The sequence below is a fragment of the Podarcis muralis genome, chromosome 4, assembly GCF_964188315.1.
Source record: "Podarcis muralis chromosome 4, rPodMur119.hap1.1, whole genome shotgun sequence".
NCBI lineage: Eukaryota > Metazoa > Chordata > Lepidosauria > Squamata > Lacertidae > Podarcis > Podarcis muralis.
In genome coordinates, this window is record NC_135658.1 from 33596671 (window position 1) to 33619965 (window position 23295).

Below are 23295 nucleotides of genomic sequence, written 5' to 3' on the forward strand. Positions count from 1 at the left end.
TCTGTTGGTAAAAGTAGGCTGAAAAGATTTAGGATGACAGTGCAGGTAAACCACCAAACTCAATTACCTGTGCATGAGTTAAATCTGCTGAATTTCTCACCCTTGTTATCAACAATACAAGAAACAACTCATCAAATGAGATAACCAGTCTCTGAGCACAGAGAAGGGCAGAAAAACATACCGTATTTTTCCATCTACAAGATGCCCCCATGTATAGGACGTCCCCTATTTGGGGGGATTCAGATTTAAGAAGATGGAGGGAGATGTATCCGTGTATATGACGACCCCTAATTTTTGACAATATTTTTAAGGAAAAAAACCTAGTCTTTTTCACTACAGATATTACATTGCTAGGAACATGGGACATTGCTAGGGACAAGAGCTCTGTAACATTTTGGACTACATACTCTTTTTTCATTTTTACATTACATTTCCCAGGGCTAAGCCATGAAATTGAAAACAGACTCTAGGCATGGCACAGTTAAGTCCAACTATTCCCATGGGTCATGAGACTGTTTATTCTTATTCCCTGACAACACACAAGTTTGTTTGGGCAGTTTTCAAAAACCCCAGTGGCAATTAAGTTAAATGTAGTTAAAATAGTCATGGAGAATCAACAATCTGTTTTATCAGTAACTGGGAAAAAAGTTGCACAACAGGGGTAGAATGTATTTATTAAAAATAATTGTCGTTCACTTTCCCTTCCAAACTAGAGGGGTTTACAAAATACACGAAAGCTTACCAAAAGTCACAACATATTAATATATCCAGATAATATGAATGACATTCAAAACATATTTGGTGTCATATCAGGGGAAGATTCTTCACAATTCTTGCTGAATAACTAGGGCCACAAGCAATTTTATTAGTGCTGGCTATTTTCATGGGGGATTTGTGAGGCAAAGGATCTTGGGAAGGTCATTCTAAAACCTGATCGTCAAGTGCAAATTCTGGGTTGTTTAGCCAAGGCACTTCTTAAAATTTCCTCCCTATTCAGCACCCTCTCTGCAGCTTCCCTCACAAAGATTAGAGCAGCTTCCCAATGAAATAACTGTAGGAAGACCAAAAGTGGCAGCCCTCTAGGCAGCAGACAGAGAGCTGTGATGTCAAAGCTGTGGTAACCTTAGTAAGTGTGACATTTACTGGGCAGAATGTGAATTCCTATTCTGTTGCAACACAAAGGCAGAGAGGCACATCTTTTTTCTTTTGCCCATACGTTTGGAGCCAAAGGCAAAACCAAAGAGAATACATTGTCAGCTATGATCAAGCAGAATTTGAAATCCTACAGCTGGGCAGTGCCCCGTCTTCTGATTTCTGTCTGTTTGGGTAAGTAACTGGGCTAATGAACTACCTTCATTTTTAGGAGATTGGAGCAGGGAGAGGGGATCTGTGGTTTCTTCTTATAGTTGCATGTGGCAAACTAAGGGTGCAATCCTATGCACACTTATTTGTCTGGGATGCAAGTAAGCTCCACTCAACACAATGGAACATAGCTTTGAGTAAACATCCATAGAGTCAGTCTGAGTAGGTTGTGATCTGGGCTGTATCTTATTGGTCTATAGGCTATTTTGTAAAAGGTGGTTGAAGCGTATGCATCTGTAATTATAGACAGCCTTTAGTCTTTCACATTCTGTTAAGTCTATAGTTCTATAATTTATGAAGTTTGGTTTTATAAGGTGATTTTTAAACAAAAGGGGGGTGCACGCAGTTTTCCATTAAAAAAAATATCCTCAAGGCACAGAAGTTGCTTCTGTGCTGATCTTTTTACATCTGAAGTAAACCCCCCATTTCTGCTTCTCAACAAGCTGCTATAATTATGTTGCCTTTTTACTTAAAGACAGAATGTGGGAGTTTTAGAGAAGGGGTTTAGCTGGGCAAATTTGTCCTCAGGTTTTGTATCATTAGGACTTTATGTCTCTTCTTGTTGTGATGTACTGACTGCAAACCCTAATGAGAGAGCTGCTATAAATACACTTTTTCTACGTCCTCCCTCACCCTGCAATTTGAAGAGATCTTGCGAGGTTATGCATAAACATTTGTCACAAAATCAGTTAAGGAGGACACAGTATTGTAATGTGTTTATTGCCTGGATATACAACCCCAGGCTGACCACGTCCAAAGAGAATAAGGCTCCTTTGTGTTTAATGCATGTGTAGTGGAGTTAATATTGATACTGTTATAGGTTGAGGGTGCCAAATGCCTGGGTTTAAGTAAATGCTGGAAAGTAGGATAAAGTAAACAGTGGCATGAAAAAAATGGAGGCTTGGGGACATAATGGCGTTGAAGGAAACAGAAACCAAGGAGAATGTACAACTGAGCCAAAGCTTTGTGTGTGACCTCAGGAGGCAATAAAAGCTGTGCATGTATAGGCATGGATAAGTGGGCAGGCAAAAGAGGGAGAAATAGGACTGACAGGGTTGTTGCAACTAGAAGCTGGAGGGACAATTACAGCCAGCTGTGATTTCTACTGTCTCTGAAGCATAGCAACAGCCATCCCTAAGGGCAAGTGCCAAGATGGTGGTGATGCTTATGGTGGTGGGCTGGGTTTCACATATTGATTTCAAGGAAGTATCCAAATTCTGTGTCTCTAGGTCCCGTCTAGAAAACAAAAAGATGCCAGGATGCCAGCAACACCCTGCCTTCCAACATTTCACAGATGCACACAGGGACACTCCTGTGTGCTTGTATTACGGGAGGACAATATAAATAAATACAAGTGAACTAGTAACCTTTTGCAATGTTAAGAGCAAGTCCTCCATGGCGACCTTCACAGTGAAGCCCAGGGAATGAGCTGGTAATTGAACGAAAGATGGGAAACTTTGGCTTCCAGCAAAGCTTGAAACACACACACTTCAGGTCTGATATTTGAAGGTGGCAGATAAATCAAGCTGGTTGTACTGTTAAGAGCCAGTGTGGTGTAGTGGTTAGACTATCGGACAAAGACCTGAGAAATCAGGATTTGAATTCCCACCATGCCATGCGCTTATCCACACCTCAATTTGCCCTGCCACTTCCCACAAGGGAAACCCTTGCTAAATTCAGTGCTAAATCGAAACAGAAAGGCAATTCTGAAATTTTAAAAAAATCTTATTATATAAATTTGTTTTATGGAACTGGTGCAGTTACCAGTGCTACATAATACTTATTCTGCATTTGGGGGGGGGGCTCTGTCTTTTAGTGTAGCAGCACCCAAACTTTGGCACTCCTTGCCTATTGACATTGAGCAAGTACCTTCACTGTACTCTGTTCTGCACCTGCTAAATACATTTTTGTGTAGGGAAGTCTATCCAGATATGTAGCTTGTTGACTTGCATTTTAATCTAGGTTTTCACTTATTGTTTATTTTAATTTTTAAAAATGTCTTAAGTAGTTGTTTTTAACTGGGTTTTTTAATTACTGATAATCTCATTGTATTCTTTTTCTAAACTGCATTGTTGTTTTTAACAATCAATCAGTATATACATTTTATGAACTAAATTACAAAATAAAAGTCCAGAATCTATAGAAGGGCTTGGCAACTGCAAATATATAAGCCCTGAGTTTTGATGTTGCTGCACTGTCTGCATATCTGGTACCAGGACAATAAAACAACAATAACAAGAAAAACACTGGCTTTTGCCTATTTATAATATCTTAGCCTCGGTTCACCATCTGCAAAATAAGGATAATTGTGATGTACCACATAAAATTGTTGTGAAAATAAAGTAGGGAATGAAATTATACCTAAATTATAAGGATAGTTCAAATGATCATTCTAAGGGCATTTTTTTAAAAAAGTGAACCAGTTTAATTATGCTTATGCATAGGTCTTCCTTTTAACTGTGGGATGTTGAAGCTAAGATAGTTGGTCTAGGCACATGACAGTGACTCACAGGCTCAAGTTGCCATAGCAAAAACCCTTGTTGTATTTACCGAGTCTTTATTCTTCCTTTCTATATTGTTTGGTCCAGCCTCTCTTGAAGTGCACCTGTTACTCTCTCTCCACTTGGCTTCACAGGCTACCAAAGATGGCTGGATGTCAGTGATCTCTTTCAGGGCAAAGAATTTTGTAAACAGTTGAGCCCCTCTGCTAGATATCTGTGATCTTTTAAAAGCTTTAGTCAAATGCAGTAATGTATATGTTTCCATATATGAAGGAGTTATGGTGCATAAACACTTATTTCACGGACAACATGGTTTGGTTTTGCTTATCATTTTTAAAATACATGCATGTTGAGAGGGGGGAAAAACAGAGTTAAGGGGGTGCGGAGTGCTCAAACAACCCCACCTCCAACATTCAAATAATGAATGTGGGGATTGTGAGTCCATGTAAGCTAGCTGCCAATGTGCCCAGCTCTCCACACATTTGGTGTGTGTTAGAAGGGCCCCATAGCATGCACCAATGTACACATGTATAGGTCCTATACATGAAACCAGCTATCTCAGTTGGTTAAAACGTGGTGTGGATAAAGCCAAGGTCATGGATTTGGCCACCTGCACATTCCTGCAGACCTGTTTACCTTCGGGGTCCCTTCCAACTCTACAATTCCTGGGCCAATCAAAGTCTATCTTGGAGTGAAATGAGGGACTTCTAAACCTCCAGAGTAGATGGAGGGGGCACCCATGGGGGCGGGAGGGGGAGTTGGGAATTCCTTTTGCACTAATGCTAATCCCTGCACTAGTACAAAAATGTATACCACTTGTATCCAGAATTATGGTTGAAACAACTGAAAATGCATCTCTTGCCAGCAGACTCACAAAGTAAATCAGTACATACCCACCCTTTTATTTATTACCTATTCTCTCTCCCTTTCTATAATCTGCTATGAAGCCGGAACTTCCAGTCCTTTGAACCCCACACAACCCAGTTCGCCCATGTACAGAACCTCGCACATCCCCTAAATAATCGCTACCTTCTGTAAGTCTCACAAAGAACATTTGTCTTTCTCTCTTCTTTTGCAGCTGTTTATGCTGGTGTTGGAAATGCAGCCAAGGAGAACAGAGCTATCTCAACCCATTCACCTGCCGCTTCCCCCACAACAGTGTTTCACACATACGGAATGAGTCTTGTGTCTCCATCTGTGTCTCAGAGTCCAAGCAGAGAGAAAGCCAAAGAGGGTGAAACGGTGACCCTTGGATGCCGGTTTCGAAGTTCCCATGGCTCATCTTTGAATAACCTAACAGTGAAATGGTACAAGGAGGATGAAAAAGGGTCGAGGGACCTAATGGAGAACAACATCACTGTTTTGGCAAACTACACTAGAGCATTCCTGACAGGGGATTTATCTGAAGGCGATGCATCTTTGACTATCTTAAATGTGACAACCAGCGATCATGGCACTTATTTCTGCCAGGTGACCCTTTCCAATGGAGATGTGGTGACAGGAGGTGGCACAAAGCTCAGGATCCGCAGGGCGCTGGGTAATCTTTTGTTTTGTTCGCTTCTTTTTTAAATTAGCCCCAATCTGCACTATACACTAGGCTACCACTTTAAAAAATCATGACTGTCCTCTACTCCAGGGGTTTTCAACGTTTCCACCATCCCTCAGACCTTGTGGGGGGCCAGACTATATTGGGGGGCGGAATGAACAAATTCCTATGCCCCACAAATAACCCAGAGATGCATTTTAAATAAAAGCACACATTCTACTCATGTAAAAACACACTAATTCCCGGACTGTCCACAGGCCAGATTTAGAAGGCAATTGGGCTGGATCTGGCCCCTGGGCCTTAGTTTGGCTACCCATGCTCTAGTCCAGTGTTCCCCAACCTTGGGCCTCCAGCTGTTTTTGGACTACAACTCCCATCATCCCTCGCTAGCAAGACCAGTGGTCAAGGATGATGGGAATTGTAGTCCAAAAACAGCTGGAGGCCCAAGTGTTGAGGGAGCTGAGAGTTGTTAGGAGACCCCTGTTCCCCCACAGAGCTACTATTATCAGGGAGGTTTAACAATGAATCACTCTTCACAAGGAGCTCTGAGAATCGTAGCTTTTTAAGGGGAATAGGGGGCCTCCTAACAACTGTCTGTATTCTTAACAAACTACAGTTCTCAGGATTCTTTGGGGGGAAGCCAAATGTCATTTGTTAAGGGTGCTGAGAGTTCCCCTCACAGAACTGCAGCTCCCAGAGTTCCCTGGGAAGAAGGATTGATTGTTAACCTGTTGTGACAATTCTAGCTCTGTGAAGGGAATAGGCATCTCCTAACACTCTTTGCACTCTGAACAAACCACAGTTCCCAGGATTCATTGCAGGGAAGCCATGATTGTTAAAGTGGCATAATGGTGTTTTATACATGTAGATGCATTGATATGCACATCGTTGTGTGATTGATGTACGACCAGTGACATGCTTCTGACGTCTCTAATTATTTGAGTACAGTGGTACCTCGGGTTACATATGCTTCAGGTTACATACGCTTCAGGTTACAGACTCCGCTAACCCAGAAATAATACCTCAGGTTAAGAACTTTGCTTCAGGATGAGAACAGAAATCGTGCTTCAGCAGCGCGGCGGCAGCAGGAGGCCCCATTAGCTAAAGTGGTGCTTCAGGTTAAGAACAGTTTCAGGTTAAGAACGGACCTCCGGAATGAATTAAGTACTTAACCCGAGGTACCACTGTATCAACTTACATGTTTTGTTTGTTTATGTGCTCTTAATATGCCAAAACAATTTACAACTGTGAAAACCAATCCCTAATTAACATACAGAGTAACATTAAAACACCTCTAATTAAAATTAGCAGTACAACAATTTTTAAAATTAAAACCATTAAATCCCAAGTTCAATTCAGAAGAATGTTTGCCTGAATAGATGGGACTTCAGGAGCCAGAGAAACACCAGCACTGGTACAGCCTCTTATATTTCAGCAGAGAGGGCTTTTCACACCACTGGTGCCACGTTACCCCAGCCAATGGACAGGTTCAGTTTTGCCACAGGCCACAGTCCCTAAGTGAAGTATACATATGTGTGTGAACTAGCTTTGGCGCACACATTCTTCAGAAATTCAGGCACTGCTTTCACAGCAGAAAATATGTTAGGGAAATAACAGCAAAGGAACTTTTGTTATTTCTTCCTAGAATTTCTCTTCCAAGCTTTCTGAAAATATGGCCAAGGTGGCATTGTAATGTAGTCACAGCCTGATTAATTTCATCCATCTCACTTCATTTGACAGGTGGTAATGAGAATATGCAATCGTTATGAAGTGGCTGCTTTTCAGAAGCGGAACTCTTTGCAATGACATTCCTTACTTCAAATGAATGGCAGCAATTAAAGATTAAAAAGTACCTCCCGCTCAATTCTCTCCCCGCCCCCCGCCCCCAGTGTTGTGATTATATCAACCTGTTCATCAACACCCAAGCTAGACCTAATAGTGGTTTTATACTACTTTCACCACCAATGAATCCTGGGAATAGTAGCTTGGTGAAAGTACTGAGACTCTTCGGTCACATATTCTGAGCATCCTCCCCCCTCCCCCAGGAAGGCTCCATTGGGAAAGGGGATGTCTACTAAATCAGGTGCTCTGCACAAATCCTATACATTTTATATCCCTCTGTGTTCAGAGAGGAGTTGCTCTAGCAGAATATTTCAGCACCTACCTTTAACGTAGAGATGCCATAAGCTTTTGCCATGACTCAATGACACTTTCTACCTCAAGCTGATAAGCCTGACTTTTTAAGCTCTCCACCTTTTCTTCATTTGTATGTACCCCTAGTACCCTTTCTGGTACTTCCTTATCTTTTGGCATGCAATTTCTATCTAGAACCACCACCCTTTCTGTAATCATCTACTTCTCTCTCCTCTTCAAATGCTTCCTTAATTTGTCTGGTCTAACACCAGTTTAATGATGACAACAAAATCTATACAAAGGTTAAGCAGGAGTCTTGAGGCTGTCCATAAACAGTTTGCACGTAGACAACGGATGAGCTAGCACACAGGTCATGTGGTCATAATTATGTCAGTGGAAAGTAGATCACTGACCCACATGAGGGTAATTAGTAAAAGGCTCAGCTGGGTTCCTAAATACAAAATCTGGGGCTTAACACACTTTGTAGCAGGAGAGAGCCCCCAGCAGCAGAGTTTAAATTCACAAAAGTCAAGCAGCAGTATAGCATGAGATATAGGCTATTAAACTCTTTTCATATCTCATTTAGTTGCATACAGCGCTCCTCATTTCTGCCCCTCTTGCAGTGAACATGCCACATTGTAAAATAAGTTTTAAAAGACTTTACTTACAAAACTCCAACAATGGTCAGATTCATGTGTTATTCCATGCAGCAGCAAGAAGAACACAAGTAGAAATATCTTGTGTTACAAAATACAGAAAAGCTACCAAGCACATGGTGTGAGTTCCTCTTGTGGTGAGTTCATATGGCAGAAGAGACAGTGAGGAAAAGGAACCAGAGGAAGGCGGGCATGACCTAGCTGAATCCAGGAGCACAGCTCTACAACGTTAACTCAAGTACTACATGGCACTTGTGCATAGTTATATTTGACTGCAATTTCCCACAGTAATCTCCCAGCCCCTACCAGTGAGCTGCATTGTATTTCTATTCAAATTATTTATTCATTGAATTTATAGCCCAGGGCGGCAAACAGATATACAATTTTTTTAAAAAGCAAAACAGGAACTTTCTAAAACAGGTTAAACATATTAAAACATTCTAGTAAAGGTAAAGGTACCCCTGCCCATACGGGCCAGTCTTGACAGACTCTAGGGTTGTGCGCCCATCTCACTCAAGAGGCCGGGGGCCAGCGCTGTCCGGAGACACTTCCGGGTCACGTGACCAGCGTGACATCGCTGCTCTGGCGAGCCAGAGCTGCACACGGAAACGCTGTTTACCTTCCCGCTAGTAAGCGGTCCCTATTTATCTACTTGCACCCGGAGGTGCTTTCGAACTGCTAGGTTGGCAGGCGCTGGGACCGAACAACGGGAGCGCACCCCGCCGCGGGGATTCGAACCGCCGACCTTTCGATCGGCAAGCCCTAGGCGCTGAGGCTTTTACCCACAGCGCCACCCGCTTCCCCTTTAAAACATTCTAAGAACATCTAAATGCATTACAGTTATAGCACTTGTTTATAAATTTGCATATATACATAAACACTAACACATGACCATCTAATGCAGGTCTGCCTTCTTTTGTTCTTTGTGGTGACGTGTTTCCACTTTTGGCTGGGGGGCAGGGGTGAGACTTAAATGGCAATTCCAACCCACTCACCTCCACTCCCAGTACAAACCTTGGTAGTACTTGTGTTACCTTGCTAGGAAAACATGGGAAGGCACAGACCATAAGGCCAGAACCAGGCTGGAGATCTTCTGTATGCCAGAGTTTGCTGCCAGAGAGATGTAATAGGCCTAATATTTATAAATTCTTAACAGGAATAAATGCCCTATGCTTGTTTTGTCAGTTTAATGTAGATTGTAAAGTCCCTGGAATGGGGACAGCTTACATTCTACATTATTTGTATAGAAACAGGGCTTAGTATTAGCACAATATGAATGTTAAATAGTGGTGGAGTTACTCATAATCTACCAACCCACCTCAGTCACACTCTCTTCAAATTCACACAATTGGTTCTTGCTGTGTGTGTGTAATATATATATATATATATATGTTAGGCTTTCTCACTCTATTTTAAAAAGGGCCCCAGGCTGTGCATGTCCCTCAGTTTTCCTATGGAGATATTTTTGTCATTTTGGACATAAAATAGTCTAGTCTGTAATGCAGAACGTTACACCCCAAGAGTGTCTCTCGTAGTTCCTCTCACAGGTTTAGCAAACATAGATCCAAATCTGCCCCCTCAGTTTCTCAGTGCAGCCTCTTCCAGCCAGTGTGCGTTGAGTTTTCCTTACAATTCTCTATATTCAAGGCGATTGATTTCTGATGCCTCTGTGCATTTCCCCTCAGGATTGTTTGGCATAGAAGAATCCATTGGAACAATCATTGGCGTGGTGGCAGCTGGCATTGGAGGCATGTTAGTTCTAATAGTAGTTTTAACTCCTCAGCTAAGGAAGTGCCTTCCATGTGCTAAAGCAACGCCGAACCAAGGTATGGTGACAGCAAAATGCTCAGTTTGCCAGAATTATAGATGCAATGCATATTTGTTGCCAAATGCTTTCAGAAAAACAAGCTTTATACTGAATAAGAACTTAAAGAGATCTAAGAGAGATCACCAGTGCTGATATATCCAGCGATCCAAGCAAATCTCTGCACTTCATTTTCTGAAAGGCTAACCAGCTGCAAAAAAAAAGGGGGGGACAGCTTTAAGCATGGTGTAGAAGATGAAATTTAAGCAGATGGAGCTAGTTTCTCAAAGGAGAGGCAGCACAATTTCTCCCATTGTTATACCTTCAAGATAGCTGATGATAGATAGCTTCAAGGTTGCTATGCAAGGTTATACCTTCCAGATTTTGCTGAACTTCAACCATTGGGAGCCCAACAACTTGTGGGCACCATATTGGCTACCTCTGGATGGAATAACTGCTTATAGGTGATAGCTGAAGGAGGAGCCTGATGGAATTGGTCTCTCAGCTGAGCCAGTGGTGGAGGCTTCCAGCTCTGTCCCTGCATTTACTATAGCCTCGTGGAATTGCTATTGGCAGGTAAAGGTAGCAGTGAGGCTGGGCTTTGAGAAGAGGTGTTGGAGGAAACCTGCAGTCGCATCTCTCTGCTATTGTCTATGTGTAGACATACAGTACTATGCTTTCTTATTAAATAAACAGTTCACAATTGCTATCTGTATATATCTGTATGCTCAGCGATCTTCAAAGCATTTGGGGTTGTTTTGCCAAATTGTGTGTGTGTGTGTGTGTGTGTGTGCGCGCGCATACACACACATACACCACAAAAACAAAAAGCCCACTTAAAGAGGAAATAGTCTGAATGTTCTGTAAACAGGAACAGCAAGGTTCTTGAAGCAGATTGAACAAATACACAAGGAAGAAGCTGACTTGCACTGAGAAGATTAAGACAGCAGTCCTAAAAATACTTACTTGGAAGGTAGCTACTGTGAAACCAATAGGTGTTTGTAATCTGAGTGAAAGCTTTTGAGATTATAGTCCTTGAGATGGTGTTAGAGCTGGTAGCAGCACAAAGCCTGCTACAATGGCTCTGACTTCAAGGACTTATTGCATGATTCTCTGTCTAAGAAACCGAGTGTAGCACAGAACAGTCGGATTAAAAAGCTTGCCACATGTTTAAATTCCTCTGGATGTTATTGAGTTGCTGCAGCTGTCTCCATTCTAATTCTTTTAGGACCAATAAAACAACCATAAAAGGTGCCTTCAAGGTGCAGAGCTGAACAAGGCTAATGTAAACACAAGAAATGATTCTACATTAACATGATTAACATGAATTTTGTGCTGCTCTTGTATGTTATATTTGTGGCAAGGGTTTGGCCAACCTACAGTGGAGCCAAAAAATCAGAAGTGCTTGCACAGCTTAAGCACATTACTACATTAACTTTGTGATCATACAGGGCTGCGTACACATTATACCTTTAAAGTACATTTGAAACACAGCTTCCTTGGCAATGCCCAGAATTCTTTGATACGAAAAATGTGCTTTGAACGTGCTTCAAATGTATATTGTGAAAAAATGGGTTGTAAAATACTTAGTTGCATTATATTGTGTCATATCCTCTACTTCGTTGTTTATTTACTTAATCTTTTTTTCTTCCTCCACAGCATAACTTGGACAGCATGGTTAAAGTAATTGCCAGATGTGCCACCGACTATATAGTTTTCTGAATGTAAGCAAAAATGTCAGTTGTTGCAGTGTTTTCTATAGCCTACCTAAAAATGGTATAATAAAAATGCTTTACCATCCTTTTAGAATATATGCCTCAAATTGTGACTACAGCTTAGTCATAAGATAAGCATCCTTTTTTAAAAAAACACACCCTTTTACAGTAGCATCCTTACAACTAAGTAAAAGAAAAAAACTATATTAAAGCATAGAAAGGGGGTGGTTTCACTGAGCATTATATCTTCTCCAGACACAATAAGCCAGTGTGTGGCCAAGATGGCCGAACCTCCTGTTCTCTATCAGTAAAAAGCTCTCTGCAGTATTCAGGAATTTTATGGTGCCTTTCTGCACTTAGAGTATCTCTCTTACACTTCCTGTTCCATAGGACTGTCACTTTATAGGAACTCAGCATCACCAACCACAAAGAACCTGTGGAGGTCCAGGATGGTTTGGGCACATGCACTGTAGTTATGCGGACTTACTGTATGCACCACTTCTTTAAAAGATCGTAGCATGGCATTTCAAAAATACTTTTGTAGGGCACGTTTTCCATGAGAAGATATAACAAGAAGCCTATGAATCTGTGCAACCAACAGGTGTAGAGGTCATAGTTTAATCTGTCATTTCCAGAAATCTGAAGATACATACACAATTCAGAAGCTGCTAGTCTAGTTGAATGATATACAAAATACAGAGAGCTTAAAGTGGAACGAAACTGAAGGTTTCCATTAAAAAGTAGTCTTAATGCCTACATTTCCCATAACTGCATACAGGGTAAATATGGCCGCACAGAAAATTTGGCCAGAAGGCATAGCGTCGGTTAAAAGGGGCAGATCTCCAACACTTGGCTGCTTTTCTGTCACATTGGCATATGATTTTTTGACATCTGTCTAACATTGTATCTGAAAAAGAGAAAAGCCAGGTGAATAGTTAAAATGGAATAACAGCACCAAACTGGAACAACTAGCCACAAATTGTTAATGTCTATTGGCATTTGTTATTCATTGCAGCTGCTTTGGGAATCGTGATAGACCAGGAAGGAAATATAACTATAAATCAAAATAAGTAAGTAATTCTTAAATTTTAGGCTCAGATTTCTGAAAGCAGTTACAATAACAGGTAGCAGATAGGGACAGTTTTCACAATGGACAGATTATTATTATTATTATTATTATTATTATTATTATTATTATTATTTTATTATTGATTAAATTCGTATACTGTCCATCCAAAGATCCCAGGGCAGTTCACAACAGAAAAATACAAAATGAGAACACAAAATAGACAATAAAACAAAAACAAACCAGTAACACGCCCACACACAATCACATTAAAAAAGCCATAGAATGTTAATCAAACAAAGGCCTGTTTATAGAGAAACGTTTTTGCCTGGTGCCTAAAGATATGTAATGAAGGTGCCAGGTAAGCCTCGCTGGGGAGAGCATTCCACAAACAGGGAGCCACCACAGAAAAGGCCCGTTCTTGTGTTGCCACGCTCCAGACTGCTTGTGTAGGAGGCACATGAAGAAGGTCCTCAGATGATGATTGAAGGATCTGGGTTGTTCATATGGGGAGAGGCATTTGGGGCTTTTTGGTCTAGAAAAGAGTGAGTAAGTGACATGATAGTGGTGTATAAAATTATGCATGGGGTAGAATCTGTGTATAGAGATAGGGTGTGAATAGAGATAAGTTTTTCTTCCTCTCACTTGCACTCAATGAACCCGAATGCTGAAAGATCCAGGACAGAAAAAGGAAATACTTCTTCACACTGTGTGTAGTTAAACTATGGAATTGAAATCAGTGGATTTAAGTCTACTCTGAGTGGACCCTAACACTAGATCATGCATTGCTTATCAAGATAAAATGGATAAATACAATGAAATTAAAATTGTTACCTTACCACATACCACAGTATTGTCATTACATGTCCATTTATATCTACGTATTATGGGGTTACAGCCTTGTTCCTCTGCGAAGCCATAACAGCAGTCATGTTCATGGCAGCACCTTTAAGCAATAGAGATTGAATTGTACCCATTATATTTTGTGAGCGTGTCTTCGAGGCCCATCCAAGATTTAAAAAGAGGTATGTGCCAATACAGAAGTACCATATTTTTCGCTCTATAAGACGCACCAGACCACAAGTTTTTGGAGGAGGAAAACAAGAAAAAAAATATTCTGAATCCCAAAAGCCAGAAAAGCAAGAGGGATCGCTGCCCAGCGAAAGCAGTGATCCCTCTTGCTGTTCTGGCTTCTGGATTAGCTGCACAGCCTGCATTCGCGCCATAAGATGCACACACATTTCCCCTTACTTTTTAGAAGGGAAAAAGTGAGTCTTATAGAGCAAAAAATATGGTAAATTCTTCAACTAGACAGACACTCTCCAATATTGTTTCAAGTACTTCTAGTGTTTCAGGGAAAGCCCATTAAGTTTTTACATTAAGTATATTTATCCCTCTGGAATCATTCATTTTGTAAACAAACAAGAAGAACGCGGTGCATGCAAATATTACACCTACCACTTTTCTCAGTGAAGCAAGGGTTAAAAAAGAAATCAAATTTATCTCTAGTGAAAGTCCACTGGTTCCAAATCAAGTTAAAAGAGGACACACGACATTCCTTTTCTCTCATTGCATTCTCTCAACTTAGCAACATGGTAATGTCATCTGGCATAATAAAGGGCAGGTTTTGTTATGTGCTGATCATGTTACCTATTATTCTCACTACTCACTCACCAGCACTATGTGATTTTGTCGCTGGTTTGTGCTACCACAATTAGGGATGGGCAAATCTGTCAAATTTGGTTTCTCATTTTCAAATCTCAAGTTCTGTTCTGTTCTGCACATTTCCCCCAATTTTTGAAGTCCTCAAGAAAACTCATCATCATTTTAGTGCATTTCCCCCCTCTTAATGTACATGTTTCTATGTAAGTTTGCATAATATACACGTTTATGCAAAGCAGTTTCCCCTAAAATAATGCATTTTTGTATGTTATTTTTCACTAACATGTGCATTTTATGGATGCTTTACCCCAGTACATGATTTTTTTGCACACATTACTTGGCTGGAGAACGGCACTGCAAATTTCAGAGAAGTGAGAATTTTGAAGGATAGCTGTATTTTGGTTCTTGTATTGTTTTGGAATATGTGAATTTGGTAGGTTCACCTTTAAATGTGAACAGGATCAAATTTCTGCCCCATCCCTAACCATAATATAGTTCCCTACTGTTTCTCTTCCACAAATTAAACCTGCCATCATTTCAAGGGTATTAAATAAGGTTGGATAAATTCAATTGAAGAATGACACTTGGGGATGTCATTGATGTCCTTACCAGTCTGTTTTGTCCTTAGGCCATCCTCTTCCTCCTGGGCCGCAGTAGCATCCATAACCTAAATATGCCAAAGGAAATCGTCTTGTGCCACACTTTATGGCTCCAGATAACTCAAGGAGGCCTCTTTTGTGTACAGAATGGTTCTTCCCAAGAACACTATTCCAAACTGCAAATGCAGAAAAGTAAAATTTTAGTGCATCTGAGTTAAAAAACCATTACTTAAAATCCTAGTTTCCCATCTTTACACTTTCCCAGTTCTGAATTAATGTATGTATTATTGATAATATCTTTAAAATGCACTATTCCTCACAAAGAGTTATACAACTCTACACACATCATTTCTGCAACCAAGGGTCTGTCTTGCATTCACATTCGTTTCAGTTGAGAATGACATTCCAGGTTAGCTTCCTTCACTTAAATGTACAGGTGTCATCGTCCGTCCCCCGATTAATGCAGGGATTATGTTCTGGGCCCCTGCACACATAAGTGAACTTGTATAAAGTGGGGAGTAACCCACTTTAATAGGGAGGGCATGCAGGGAGGAGAGAAAGTGAAAGAGACTCACAAGCACCGCTGGGGCTGCTGCTTGGAAGTTGCCTGGGGCCTCTGCCCGGCCTGCCCCAAGCCTCCCCTCGATTGGGGCCACTGCCCAGTGCAAGGGAAGGCTAATCTATTTATTTATTTTGCAGCAACCTGCACAAATGTAGTCACACGTAAGTGGAATGCGGGTGCCTGTACTTACGGGACCGCCTCTCCCAGTATGCCCCGCAGAGGACCTTAAGATCCATAAATAGCAACACCCTAGAGGTCCCGAGCCCTAAGGAAGTCAGATTAGCCTCAACCAGAGCCAGGGCCTGTCTCGTGAAACCAGGGCCCTGCAGGATCTGATTTCTTTCTGCAGGGCTTGTACGACAGAGTTGTTCCGCCTGGCCTTTGGCTTGGAATCAACTTGATCCCCTCCCCCCCTTTCCTTTCTCCTTTCTCCTTCTGTGATGGAACTCCTATTTGGGGACTTCCCTGGCTTTTTTCTGGCCCACATAGGACCAGTCTGGATAGTTGGCCTTGGTGAAGATTTGGCGTTTTCATCCCCAAAAAGTTTTTGATTTGAGTTTCTACTGAAATGAGGCTGCATTTTAATGTTGTACTTAATCTTGTTTTTAAGTTGTATTTTAATCAATTGTTTTTATACCTGGTGTTAGCCACCCTGAACCCAGTCTTGGCTGGGGAAGGCGGGGTATAAATAACATTTATTATTATTATTACATATGCACACACAGAATTCTGGATCAGATATGTCTAAACGTTATCAGGATCAGCATCATTTTTTTCCTACAGAACTTCTTTGACGTTATTTAGAGTTTTTCCTTTAATCTATGTATTTGTATTATATAAACACATTTGGTTCTTGCAAAATGTAAAATGTGTTTCATCATAGCCAATTCTAAGGAAATTGCATAGGCTTTAAATGTTTAGACTCCAAAGGCACTTTGGTTAAAGCATTCTGCTGAATCCAAGACTTAAACAGGCTTCAGAAACACAAGTGTCTCTGCACTATAAACCTGAGGAAAGTGGCAGTGTACCTCATCGTCTACTTCAGGATGATTTAACAGGGACATTTAACAACTGCCAAGACAAAAAAACCAAAACCTCAAACTGAAGACTACTGTTTTAATACAGACCGGCTGTTGTTTTTTGATACATTCCTTGGCTATCCGATCAAGTATGCATTCTGAAAAAATGTAGCATTCCTTCTCTACTTCACCGTATTCAAGTCTAATTTTAATAAACATGTAAGCAGCAGCTCTGTCTTATGAAGGAAACACAAACAAACAGCAGCAATGTCTGTGCCATAACTGTGAGGTGATTCAGGTTTTAAAGGCACAGAGAATCCACCCTAAACATATTAGTTACAAATAAAACATTGCAGTTAACAGAAGTCTGTTAAAAAAAAAAACTTTTTTAAAAATGAGAAAAGCCTCCCAATCTGTATGTATAGAAGTAAGGAGTATATATGAATTCCTTGCTGAAAATTATTGTAATTTAAGAACAGTATAAACGTTCAAGGTGATTGACAAAGTATTAAAGTACACAAATTGCAAACTTCACTTCTCAGTATTGAAAGAGCTGACAGGAAGGGAAAGAGCATGCAACTTAATGCAATTCTCCCTCATTCCTGCTACAAAGTAGTTAAATTCCAAGCTGAGTATCCTTTTGAGGCTATGTCAATCAATACAGTGGTGCCTCGCAAGACGAAATTAATTCGTTCCGCGAGTTTTGTCGCCTTGCGATTTTTTTCGTCTTGCGAAGCACGGTGTCGGGAAAGTTTTGGAAAAGCTTCAAAAATCACCAAAGTCTTTAAAAACCTCAAAAAAGGCTACCACACTGCGTTCTATGAGTTGCTCCTCGAAGTCAAGTCGCAACTGTATTAACAGTGTTAAGAAAAAGGAAACAAACTTGCAAGACGTTTCCGTCTTGCGAAGCAAGCCCATAGGGAAAATCGTCTTGCGAAGCAGCTCAAAAAACAAAAAACCCTTTCGTCTAGCGAGTTTTTTGTCTTGCGAGGCATTCGTCTTGCGAGGTACCACTGTAACTGAATTTGTTTACACAATTAAGATCAGCTCTTTACCTGATGAACTATTTCATTAAATTGTTCTTTCTGACTCGAATAGACAAGACCATGTTGCTAAGAAAAGTTGAACAAGTTTTTAAATGCCCAGCAGGCCCAGTTTCCTCTAACTCTACCTGATAAATAGCAAAATAGTTACAAAAATGTGCCTGGCAGTTGGGGTGGGATCTTATGATCTCAACTTTCCTGGCACCATGAAGTTTACACTGGCAGGCATTAAGCTGCAGTAATACAGGCACCCTCAAATAATTAAAAGGCCTTGCAATAACGGTCTCACATGCTTCGGTTCTGCTGTGTGCTGCTTCTGTAGTGGGGCCTTATAAAAAGAGCTTTATTTCCTTCCTCCCATCCACCCTGGACTTTAAATGAATAAAAACTACCTATTCACATTTTGCTGTTTAAAGTACAGGGAAGAGGCAAACAGATAGTTACAGCATGAACAAAGACAATCATTCAGATATGAGAAAGACACCTGGCAATATGCCAAAGCACCTCAGACCAAGCCATTCTATTGACCTAATTCCACTGGAGCATTTTTCAGTGTCTAATAACAGCCTGAACAGTGTCCTGGTGCAAATCCCACTGCACTGAAATAAGTCCACCCATTTGAAGGAGTTTTATCATACTTTGTAAACTTTCTAACTTATGAACTTTCAGACTTGTAAACACAGTGGAACATGTTTCGCCTGCACTGTTTACATGCTCAAACAATGCACAGTTATCATTAAAATCAGCTACCGAAAGCCCAGTTCCAGGACGATGATGACAATATGAAAAAGATAAGCTTACTCACCTGCCCAAAAGCTGTTTGCTTTGGTCGATAAGAATGGTGTAAAGCCCAGTAATGAAACCTCTGCACTAAGGGGGGCACAAAAGCACAGGTGTTTTTATGAGGTCCGCAGCTACATTGCTTGGCATCTATTTTGTACTTACCTGCTTGAAACAACAGCAGTGTCACCAGCCGGAGTTCCATTTGGAGGTCAACTCAGAATGACCCCCACCCTTTCACTTGGACACACATAGCCTGACTGTCTAGAGAGTCTTCCTGTAGTTCTGCTGTCAAACTGAGCCAAGGAGTGGGAGTGTATAAACACTCTGACAAGGCTGCTCCTCTACGGTCTACTCTCAGAGCTAAATATATGTGTGTGTGTGTGTATATATATAGTTAAAGGTGAGACACTTCCTTCTGCGTTTCAAGTGCCCACTGTCCAGAGACTGATGGAAGGCCCAATTCACTAAGAACCTTTACCTTACTAAGAACACATCTGGCAAACACAGCTCAATGCCTCTGTTTGCATGTTGTTTCTTTCGGGAAGGGTTGTCGGGAGGGAATTATGTCTCTTGGACAGGTTTAGATGCTGCAGCCAATAAGCCGGGAGCTCCTTTCCTAAGCTGTTTGCTTACATCCTCAACTGACCCCTCCAAGTCGTTTCACTGCTGTGTTCGCTACAGTCCAACTTTTATAACTGGGTAGCATTTGAGTTTATAGGCACTGGCAGGAATTTTCTAATTAAAAAAACAACAACTGCAAATGCCAAGCTGATACAATAAGCTTCTACCTACAATTTCCTGAGATTTCAACACACTAATTGGCGTTATAGAAGTGGTTCAGGTAGGCTTGTAAATGTTAACTGTAATTTCTTTGGCTGCTCATTGCCTTAAGGGTGCATCGTAACTTTAAACCAGGGCCAGGGGAATGTGACCCTCCTGAGGGCCACAAGTTCCCCCTTCCTGCTTTAAATTATTGATTTCATATCAATAAATACTACACTACTACGTCTGAGAATCAGACGTTGAAGATCATCAACAGAGAGTGATCCTTGCAAAATGGTTGCATGCCACCCCAATCTCTGAGCTCAGGGTTTGGCTTCCTTGGAATGAGGGACAGCAGAGACTGGTGTATTGATGATACTATGGTTTATTTACATGCATATGTTACCTGAGCCTACAGTGGAGGAGCTCACAGTATTAACAACCCAAGAGTATGGTTACCAGATTTTTTTCAATGAATCTGGGGACACTTTTTTTTTTTTTTTGGAAGCTGAGTAGCAACAGGGAGTCAGTAGTGGGGACAGTGAGGCAAAAGACCCTGGGCCCAAGCACACATGTGCAGAGTTTTTTAAAAACTGGGCAACAGTGTACCGCCTGCCCGTGACTCCTGCCCCCTTCCCCCTTTGTTTTGACAGATCGGGGGAGGCTCGGGAGTCCCAGGCGGGCGACTGTTGCCCAGTTTTTTAAAAAAAAACTCTGCACATTTATGTTTCACAGGGTGCAAAAGAAGGGCTTTGCACCTTGCCTGGCAGAGAAATCACGTGCCTTGCGCCCCTCCTGGGCGTCCGCCCGTCCGCCTGTGACTCCTGAGCCTCCCCCAATCTGTCAAAACAAAGGGGAAAGGGGGCAGGAGATCTGTACCACTGGACATCCCTGGTTCCCCTTTGGCAGTGGCAGCAGCGAGCAGCTCCTGAAGCCAGCCAGAGCCAACTGTGCTACCAGGCTGGCTCTGGGCTGCTGAGGCTGCCACTGCCATGTTTTCCGTGGACAGATTTGCAAATCTGGGGACATTCTGGGGATGGAATTTGTCCGGGGACAGATTTGCAGAACTGGGGATGTCTGGTAACCCTACCCAAGAGCGTCTTGCTTCCTCCAGCCACACCCTTGGATTCCAGCAGAAATCAGGCATGGCTCTTTCTCTCAGCTGCCCAGCCTGCTTATTGCCTCTAGCTTCTAGCTCACAACATCAACCCCTGCTTTTGCTTTCTTATTACCAGACAGTGGAGGGAAGGAGGCATACCCATTTGCTCTCTGGCAGAGAGCCACTTATTTTGTTACATTAAAGGCCCATAATTTGGGGGTCACTATAAAGAACCTGGCCTGGCTATTCCAGCAATTTGAACCCTAATGAATCCAGTACAACCCCAATGCCCCCTAACTCTCTCTCACACACACCTGCACAGTCCTTAGGATAGTCATCAGAGGCTCTCATCTAGGTTCTCCCACTGAGGTTAAGCCGGAGATAATTTCTGTAGAACTTTTAGTGGATTCAGAACTGGGCATAAACTGTTTTCCTGTTTTATTTTTAGGCCTGTTCTTATACTGATTTTATACAAGACTGTTTTTAGTCCTGTTTTGTTTAGGATTCCTTGCTTTCACATTTCTTCTATGAAAACTGATTTAATTATTGGATAGCAGTGAAAAAGGCAGGTGAAAAAACTGGGTCAAAAAAGCACTTGTGTTTTAATTTTATGGACTGTTTCATGTTCTTCTTTTTTAGGTTTTTAATTCTCTTTATGAGTTTTATCTGCATTTTATTGTATAATATAGTTGGTTTTTTTTTTACATTTTCAGGGATTTTGCTAGTTGCTCAGAATCTTATTTTTCTCCTCCTTCTTTTAGAAAAGATGGAACAAAATTATTATAAATAACATTTCTGGGAACCAGTGCCAGCTCCCCTGTGGTAACCTGCTCTTCCCTCATTTCCATTCAGATGAGAGGCGGGGAAGATTATAGACGTGGTGACAGCTAGACAGTTGCTAACATTTTCCCATTATTTCTTCCAGGTTTTCCATCTTGATCTTTTGCTGTCCTTCCTCTTCCCCTCCCCCTCTTGTATCCCCTTTTGGGTTTCTCCCTTCTTACTCTCACTTTATGAATGGTGCCTTGGTTAAATGAGCCCTGTTGAAGGGTCAGTGCCTGGAGCAAAAACAAAAATCCAGACTGGCCTCGCCTCTCTCAGAATAGCCCTACTGCATAATGAAAATAAAATCTGTCATCACAACCTTGTGCATTTCAGTTTCATCTCAGTTTTAGCTTCCTTTATTGCCCAGAATTCTATCTGTAACCAGAATTCTTATGTTCAACTCATAGTCCCATAATCTGATATTAATTGTGAGAGAAGTGGGAAAATTAAGAGTTCAAATTCCACATATATCCTGTGCTTTATTTTCTTGAGCAATGGTTCCTAACCTTTTTTTTTTTTTTTTGCCATGCCCCACCTAAGCATCTCTAAAATCCTGATGTCCCCCACCCCCTGTGACATATAATTTTTATCATCCAAAAAGTGAACTCCTATTCATGTAAAGGAAGCCTAAAAGGCCATTCACTGTTAATACCTAATTTTCAAATTGCCCCCCTTAAAAATCAAATTGACCCCTGTCATGTGCCCCATGTTGGGAAGCACGGTTCTAGAGAAAAAAGTGCCAGAATGCATCTCCCTCAGAAGACCCACCCTAGAGCCCAAAGAGGATCTCTTTGGGCTGGGTGGGGGACGGTCTCCTCATTAGCCAGAGGCTTGTTGAGGCTGCTTAGCTGAGGCAAGAGGAGCCTTCCATGCAGCTTAATGAGCCCCCATTATTGGGGCTTGCTCAGGTGAGGCACAGAGAGGCCTCCATGCCTCAGCTGAGCAGCATAACAGCCCCCCCCCACCTCACTAGCTCACATGAACCAGAGCAGCATTGGGGCTTGCTTAGCTGAAGTGCAGAGAGGCTTCCATGCCTCAGATGAACAACCTAACAAGCTTCCACCCATGCTTCTCTGACTCGTGTGAGCTGAGCAGCTGGGGGCTTGTTTAGAGGAGGCACGGCTTTCTGTGCATCAGCTGAGAGGCTGAAGAGTCTCAGCAAAGCCCCACTGAGCCTCCAGCTTGTGAGGAGACCCTCTTGAGAGCCTGTAGAGAATGCTCCCTTCTGGCTCCCAGGAGGGTCTCCTCCAGGGCTGGAGGTGTTTTGCGGGGCTTTGCTGAGGCTGGTCAGGTCTCTCTCCCCACTTCTGGGGCCCAGTTGATAGGTGCCAGAACTCTGTTCCGGCAAGTTCTGGCTGGAGAAAACCCCTGCAAATACTACACAGCAGCAGGAGTGCCCACTGGTTCTCCTGCTAGGTAAAGGTAAAGGTACCCCTGCCCGTACGGGCCAGTCTTGACAGACTCTGGGGTTGTGCGCCCATCTCACTCAAGAGGCCGAGGGCCAGCGCTGTCCGAAGACACTTCCGGGTCACGTGGCCAGCGTGACAAGCTGCATCTGGCGAGCCAGCGCAGCACACGGAACGCCGTTTACCTTCCCGCTGGTAAGCGGTCCCTATTTATCTACTTGCACCCGAAGGTGCTTTCGAACTGCTAGGTTGGCAGGCGCTGGGACCGAACAACGGGAGCGCACCCCGCCGCAGGGATTCGAACCGCCGACCTTTCGATCGGTTCTCCTGCTACATTCCAATAAAAAGAAAAAGAGAATGTGTCCTACTTAACAAGGGTTTCCAGTGATTAACAAAGAAGTCACAACAAAACTCAGCTCATTTATTCATTGCAGGACTAAACTCAATTTATTTATCCATTATGCCTCTTAAGTCCAAAATCTCTTTTTTCATTAAGCTAGTTGGATAAACCATTTAGCTGTCTACTATAGCAAATAATCAATCACTATTCGCATCAGCCCCAGCAAGCATGGCCAATGGCCAAGGAGTTGTAATTTGGCAACATCTGGAGGCCCAAAGGTTCACCGCACCTGCTATTGCCTTTTAGAGGTTTTATTTGCATATTAGGCACTAAAATGATTTTTAAAAATACAAGGGCACTTAAAACCAAAGGTCAATAGTGCCCAGCAGAATGTATGAGCATGAGGTTTCAA

General features: G+C 42.0%; 2 protein-coding genes across 4 annotated transcripts; one reads left to right on the plus strand and one right to left on the minus strand.

Annotated features, from left to right (window-relative positions):
* Positions 1–822: 822 nt before the first annotated feature.
* LOC114595830 (uncharacterized) lies at positions 823–21316 on the plus strand. 2 transcript variants are annotated; one of them, XR_003706358.2, is made up of 5 exons: positions 823–1326; positions 4942–5400; positions 9884–10024; positions 11662–11726; positions 21238–21316. XR_003706358.2 is itself a non-coding variant. In XM_028726559.2 (4 exons), the coding sequence occupies exons 1-4, from the start codon at positions 1260–1262 to the stop codon at positions 11664–11666; spliced, it is 672 nt and encodes a 223-aa protein (XP_028582392.2). In that variant the 5' UTR covers positions 825–1259; the 3' UTR covers positions 11667–11802. The 2 variants fall into 2 exon arrangements, 1 of the variants encoding a protein (XP_028582392.2); XM_028726559.2 differs by lacking the exon at positions 21238–21316 and having other exon boundaries at positions 825–1326; positions 11662–11802.
* Positions 12303–19792, minus strand: LOC114595831 (phospholipase A2-like). 2 transcript variants are annotated; one of them, XM_028726561.2, is made up of 4 exons: positions 18614–19788; positions 15055–15220; positions 13623–13729; positions 12303–12624 (listed from the first exon to the last, which is right to left on the minus strand). In XM_028726561.2, exons 1-4 carry the CDS (start codon positions 18651–18653, stop codon positions 12464–12466), a joined length of 474 nt encoding a protein of 157 aa, XP_028582394.2. In that variant the 5' UTR covers positions 18654–19788; the 3' UTR covers positions 12303–12463. The 2 variants fall into 2 exon arrangements, with proteins under 2 accessions (XP_028582394.2, XP_077783289.1); XM_077927163.1 differs by having other exon boundaries at positions 12481–12624; positions 13630–13729; positions 18614–19792.
* Positions 21317–23295: the final 1979 nt, after the last annotated feature.